Source organism: Oncorhynchus gorbuscha, linkage group LG22 (assembly GCF_021184085.1).
Source record: "Oncorhynchus gorbuscha isolate QuinsamMale2020 ecotype Even-year linkage group LG22, OgorEven_v1.0, whole genome shotgun sequence".
Taxonomy (NCBI): domain Eukaryota; kingdom Metazoa; phylum Chordata; class Actinopteri; order Salmoniformes; family Salmonidae; genus Oncorhynchus; species Oncorhynchus gorbuscha.
Window position 1 is genome coordinate 8,541,530 of NC_060194.1, and position 7,261 is coordinate 8,548,790.

The following is a 7,261-nucleotide window of genomic DNA, read 5'->3' on the forward strand; positions in this document are numbered from 1 at the left end:
TTATTCTAAATGGTTTACATCACCATGGTTAAAGCTAGGCTTATTTTGTACCAAGTTATTTGTGTGATATGTTAGTGTCAGTCAGTAACAACATGCAAAGTTTACTTTTGAGAATCTTCAATGATTCAGTTGTTGGTTTGGGAGGGAAGCTGAAGATGTATTTTCATGATAACAGATAAATAAGTAAAGTTATATTCTGTCAAGTCAATCCCTCCATCAGTGGTAAAGCCAATAGCTGGAATACATACATAGGATATCAGTACATTTACATGTTCTAAGTTTCAAATCCGTTGAAGACTTTAAAAATAAGAGAAACTATGGTCTAGTCTGACCTCGCTGAGAAGTTATTGGTGCTCTATGATTAGTGCAATGCTCCAAGTTCAGCTGTCGTCAACGTTCAACCTTGATAGAACAACCAAATTAAAATGATAGTTCTAATTATTGACCCTTGACAGGACCACTACTTGGGCCTGAATAAACAAGTTTATGAATTTACATGACCGTACACAAGCAGACATTTGGTGCGGTAGGGGAGGCCTTCGGTACTTGCAAATCATTGTTAAATGGTACAGGACGTGGACCATTGTTACACCATTGTTACATTTTACATTGTTACATTGTTACATTGTTACATTGTTACATTTGATAATAACTTTTGAATAAGCCATTATAAATGCTTATAAATCGTTGTACAAATGTTTAATATAAATTGCATATATGGCGTTCTAAATGAATTGTAACGCTTAAATGCTTATACATGTTTATAAATGTTCACAAATGAGGAAATATTCATTTATTATTATCATTATTATCATGAAAATGTGTATAAAGCTTCACCCATTTTTAGCATGGTCAGGAATAACTTCCACCCTCCCAATTGTTCCTTATAAAGATGGAATATTCCCAACTTTGCCCTCAGGAAACAGATAAAGCGGAATATGGCGCGGACAGGAAGGCTAATGTTTTCCCTCATATCCACCGGAATTATTGTAGTGTTATTGCCAGGTGAGTGAGACTTCTGCGCTCTTGCACTTTCTGTTTGTATTTGATTTGATTAGGATCCGGATTAGCCAACGCCCATGGCAACAGCTAGTCTTACTGGGGGTCCGACATAATGAAAAATATGACAATTTACACACATTTAATAAACATGAACGTGCGGGTGTGCGAGGGTGTGCATCCATCAGCTACGCGTACGTGTCAGTAAATACACACAACAAGTAGGTCAACTTGGGGGAGAGGCGTGATACTATGAGGTATTGCTTTATACATGGGAGATTGGAGTTCCCCGCAGTCATGGCTCTGTACATTATTGTACTGTTTCTGAAAGACATGCTTGACTGATTGTCTGACCGAAAGAAAAAATAGATAACTTTATATCAGTCACTTTACTGTTGACCAAAGGCATTGTACAAGTAGATTGTAATTCATACCACACATGGATGTTAGTACACAATCATTTATTTTCAATGTCACTAAAACGACGGGCTGTTCCTACACACTAGATACAACAAATGCATGTACTGTAGATGACAACTTGCCAGCCATAGGGGCATAACATACATCTTCTTATGTATATCAGAACTTTTTCACAACCCCACCATAAAAATGCATACAGTACACCTCTGATGCCTCGGAGCGGCACTTTAGCATCATTAGTAAAGGTGAGGCCCGGCAGACGTCTCGCCACACCTGAACTAGCTGACGGGGCGTTTTTTCCCCTTCTGCCAGTAAACATCTGAAAGGAAACCCCTGGTGCTTTTAATGTATGGAGACACGGTGTACAGAACCTCGGAACATGTTCCACTCCTAAACATCTTAGTTTACAGTTGAGGTTTAATTGGGTGGGATGGAGTGGGGGAGGGGGGCTTTTGGGCATGCTGCCCAATGCTCTTTGTAGTTTTACCGTTTTCACTGACTTCCAGTGGAACCCCGTGCAGTAGCACACAAACTCAGGCCCTTTAATCCTGTTCAAAGTGACTGGAGTGTGGGTGTGTGTGTGTGTGTGGGGGGGGGGTTATGTATCTATGTTGGAAGGGTGTGTCTAGGTGTGTGTATGTGTGAATATGTATGTATGTTGTGATGTGTCTGTGCGCTTGCATGCATTAGCGTGTGTGCGTATGTGTGCCTGCCGCCGTGTGTTTTTAGGTTAATCGGAAAAATGCGGCCTGGGCTGTACCTCTAAGGGTCGTCTCCTGCCGTGCACTCCCAGGGGTCGAGCAGAGCCAGCATTTTACCTCATCTGGGGGACACAACATCTGGTTCCTGTCGACTCATGTCCCTACTGTTGTTTTACAGAGTTTCTGGGGGCCGGCCCGGTGAGGCAGAATGCGAAGAAGGAGGGTGAGTGAGGGGGACTGGTTTGTAGGGGACAACAAGGGGAACATGGATATTAGCATGCATACTACTGGACAGTATGTCATATCAAAATATTTTCAGACATTACCAGCCAACTCACTTACTGTGATATTTATATGCATGTACTCACACATACATGTATATGCATGCATCCTTACAGTACATACACAAATACTAAGTCATGTACTCACATATACTTGTGTACTGTACTGTGTTTCTTTACTCTAATATGGCACTATTTCAGTCCACATTCTCTTCTTTAATATGTGCTGTCTTTCTCTCTCTTGTTCCAGCATCTGCAGTATCCAGTGATGTCCGCAGCAAGAGGAGTCTTACCGTTCCCATTCCTGTCCTCAAGCGTCTTCCTGACTTCTGGGGATGGTACAAGTTCTTCATGGATGCTGGTAACCAGGAAGGAGTGAGTGGCAAACATTCCACAATCATTTTTGTTTTTAGTGGATGTACTTTTGGTTTGACACTTACCTTTTATATTCATCCTGCACATACACTTCGTTCACTTGTACATAAAGCGGCACCTTGTACAGCACCTGCCTCCCGTACCATCTTCATTGGCCTGTATTAACAGTCTTGATTGAGCTTTTCTTGCACAATGTAATAGTCAAAAAAGTGAACTTCAACCATCTGGCATTCCAGGCAGGCTCAATCAAACATACCATTTGAACCAAGGTCTGGATCTGATGGGAATCTTGTCTTTCCCCTGTCTTCACCTTATAGATAGAGCACCTGGACAAGATGTACCTGACCTACCTGCAGAACAAGCACCGTTCCGAGGAGGGTCCCACCTTCACCCATTACCTCACCCACCTCAGTGCTATCTACAAAACTTGCGCCGACTCCGACGACCCAGAGTGCATCGCCGAGTCCACCAGCAAGCCCAAGGCCAAGGTGGTGATGCCCGTGCCTGTCAAGACCACCACAGTCAAAGTATGTAACCCTTATATCGACCCCTACTGCCCCTTCCCCATGATCCCTAAGATTGCCGCCCCAGCGACAGTCAAGGCCGCCCCAGTGCCTGTCCTGACACCCCTCCCGCCGCACCCTCAGAAGACCCCCACAGGGTTCTACTACTATGCCCCAGTCCTGGAGCCCTTCCTCACCGCAGAGCAGAAGATGGAGCTGCTGCGCATCTGCAACCCCGACGACACCGAGTGTCTGCAGTACCACTTGCGTGCCGCCTATGGCTATAGGCCCGCTCCTGGACCCGCCCCGTCCTACGCCGCCCTGGGCTGCGATCCCACCGAGGACCCCTACTGCCGGCCAAAGCTAGTGAAAAAAGCCCCCTCCAGCTTCTACCACATGTACCCCACCTGCGACCCGGCCACCGATCCCCTGTGCATGGCTAGCATGGCGGCCCCATCTCCCGTTGCCAAGGAAGCCCCCAAGGAGCAGCAATGCAACCCCCTCTTCGACAAGGGCTGCAACCCCCTCACTGCCACCAAGTTTGCCGGCCTCGCCAAGCCCGTCCTGGAGAACACACCCAAAGACAAGCCGGCGCCCAGCCCTCTGGCGTGTGACCCGCGCTATGACCCATTCTGCCTGCTAGGTGCCGCCGCTGCCCTCCGTAAAACTCCCCCCATGCTGCCCCAGTACCGGATCCACTCCCGCCTGGGCATCCTTGGGAAGACCAAGGAGGGCCATGACTGCTACGTGCACTACGATAAGGGCTGCACACCCTTGGAGGCCAGTGATGAACCCAACGCCCCCGTCGCACCCCAATGCCACCCCTATGACTTTACCTGCAATGGAATGTCTGCCCCTTCTCGCCTCACCGCTGAGGCCGACAAGCCCAAGAGTGGCGTGATCCTGCCCGATCCTGACTGTGACCCCGAGTACGACTACAGCTGCCGCCTGCGTCGTGCTGAGGATGCCTCCGCCGCAGCGGAACCAGCGGCCAAGGAGCCCAAGGATGAGCCAGTGCAGCAGGATGCTGCCCCCGAGTATGCCGTCCCACAGTTTGAAGACTTCCTCAGAAACTACATGGCCATGGATCAATACAGGAAGAAGTAAACACAAACACAAATCTCAACTAGATGCTGTATCTAAATAGCTAGAACCGGAGGAAAGTGATACAAGTTCATATGTTATACATACACACACTCGGTCCTCCCAAGGTGCTAACACATCTCTAATGGTCAAATACTGCTAAAGCAGGACGACTAGGGTCTTATCATCAGAAAAGTCCATACCTGCAATAGTGAATCAGATTCGCTCAGTTACAGTGCCTGAAGGTGTATTATTTTACCGTCTGTGATATATGTGGGGAACCCAACATGAGTCCCTCTAAGTGTTATGGTCTCTAGAAAATGTATGTGTTTGCAGAATAGGGGAATCTAGCATACTTGAAGACTGTCTTAGGCAAATATGTGCCTATGTATGTTTTCTATGGTTGTACATTGTCTATTTCTAGTGTATTGTGAACATAGTATCTCTTGAGTGTATTTAATGTTGTTTTCATAGCTTTTCTAAACCCTTCCTCTGGTTAGATTTTTTTTTTTTTAAGTTCCAAATAAAAAGTTTTAAAACAAGCTCCCATTTTTCTATGGAAACAGTTAATACCCCCAGTACACAATGATATATCACAGTGGTACCTGAGAGCGTGTGACAACCCACATGAAAACAGAAAAGGTCATTGCTGGCTGAAATTTCGTACTAGCAAACGTGTTCAGCACTTTAGCGATAAGAACAATCACTGTTGGTCATCCCCTGAATTCAACAGTGGTGTTAGAAGTGGGATCCAGCGGCGTGGTCAGGTCATTGTTGGCGTGGTGCCCAGGTAGTTAGAATACGTTTCAATATCATGACAAGGCTTCTTTCTACGTGATGACTGAAACAGAGCCATATAAAGATTCAGATCTTTATCAACGCAACATGCAACAATTTAAAATATTTTACTGAGCTAAAGTTCATCTTAGGAAATCAGTCAATTGAAATGAATTAATTCGGCCCTAATCTATGGATTTGACATGACTGGGAATACAGATCTGTTGGTCACAGACACCTTTTAAGTAAACGGTAGGGGCGTGGATCAGAAAACCAGACACCTTCTTCACATAGAGCTGATCAGGCTGTTGATTGTGGCCTGTAGAATGGTGTCACAATCGTCTACAATGGCTGTTCAGTGTTGCTGGATATTGGCGGGACCTGGAATTCGACGTCGATCTAGAGCTTCCCAAACATGCTCAATGAGTGACGTCTGGTGAGTATGCAGGCCTTAGAAGAACTGGGACATGGTCAGCTTCCAGAAATGATGTACAGATCCTTGCAACATGGGGCCGTGCATTACCATAGTGAAACATGAGGTAATGGCAGCGGATGAATGGCACGACAGGATCTCGTCACGGTATCTCTGCATTCAAATTGCCATCGATACAAGGCAATAGTGTTAGTTGTCCGTAGCTTATGCCTGCCCATACCATAACGCCACTGCCACCAAATTTGAGATAAATACACATGTTGTGCTTATGGAACATGTCTGGGATCTTTTATTTCATCTTATGAAACATGGAACCAATGCATTACATGTTGCGTTTATATTTTTGTTCAGTGTAGAACACATAACATTTATTTACACTCAGACATGAACTCTGCACATATGGGTTTTCTTATTCCTTGCACTGGAAGGACTGACATATTACAAACCTATGCTCCTGACTGAGAAGCATAGAAGGAAATGCTACAACTGTATGCGTTTTACAGGTATCAATTTGCTTTACCCGCAGCTGTCGGCAATGGGAGGCTTCCCCAGGTTTTTCAACTGTCACCAGATGTAGCAAACATTCTGGCCTCAAGGTGTATGCTGCTGCTGACATTTTAAAACCAGGACGCAGTGGAAGACTGTAATAACTACCTGAATCCAAATTGTGCTCCTGGAAGTCTGTGGAAATATGCCCTAAATTGCAGGTGTGGTCTTGTAAATGTTTTGTTTCTGGTGTGTTTCTGCTGGTTGAAGGGAGTTAGCAAGGAACATCTCCGCCAGGGGATGCTATACTGAGGCTACCTTCGATTTCCTGCCAACTAAGTGTCTATTTTCTCAGAAGGTTTGAAAACCACAGCTCATCAGTGAAAGTATAATATCTGTCACACCCTGATCTGTTTCACCTGCTGTATTGTCCAATTGGAATTCATATGATCAAATCAAATCAAATTTTATTTGTCACATACACATGGTTAGCAGATGTTAATGCGAGTTAAATGCTTGTGCTTCTAGTTCCGACAATGCAGTATTATACTAGTGGTATACTATTATATGAAATGATATGAATATACTAACGTTATATAATTAATATTATTCTAACATTATGCTATTATATTAGCGTTATACTTTTTGTTTCATCTTATACTCATATATTGATTTAGAATAATTACTCATCCAGGTTGAGGATAGTGCATCTGCAGTGGACAGATGTAGATTGAGCCAGAGCCAGGTTGAGCCAGAGCCCATTTTTTTATCATTTTAAGAGGCCGAAGTCAGGGGACCTAGATATGTTTTTTAGTTGCCACCTCCAACAAAAGTGAAACGTCTGTGGTGCAGAAGGTTTTCTTTTGTAAAGATGGGACCAACAGGAAGTAGCTGTCATACGGTGAAAAGAACCATGATTTATTCTGCTTCGTTTGTGTGGCATTTGCAAGGCCCACTGAGAACAGCCCTTTCATGAACGGAATCGCAGACTGGAAGCGTATCCATCAGAGAGTGGAAGAGCATGAGAAGAGCATTATGCATTGAGGTCATGCTGAGGCCTGCTTTCTAAGGTCCTCCAAAGGTAACATTGAGAGCCTTCTCATCGGCAGTCAGATGTCTGCTCATAGAGAGCAAGTGTGCAGAAGAAGGCAAGTGCTAGAGCGCATTATAGATGTTGTTAGGCAAAGGGGTCTGAGCCGCAGA

At 44.8% G+C, this 7,261-nt stretch overlaps 1 protein-coding gene across 1 annotated transcript; it reads left to right on the forward strand.

Annotated features, from left to right (window-relative positions):
* The first annotated feature begins 932 nt into the window (after positions 1 to 932).
* On the forward strand, positions 933 to 4,411 carry and2 (actinodin2). The gene is made up of 4 exons (XM_046322704.1): positions 933 to 1,005; positions 2,299 to 2,343; positions 2,652 to 2,776; positions 3,094 to 4,411. Exons 1-4 carry the CDS (start codon positions 939 to 941, stop codon positions 4,384 to 4,386), a joined length of 1,530 nt encoding a protein of 509 aa, XP_046178660.1. The 5' UTR covers positions 933 to 938; the 3' UTR covers positions 4,387 to 4,411.
* The last annotated feature ends 2,850 nt before the right edge of the window (positions 4,412 to 7,261 follow it).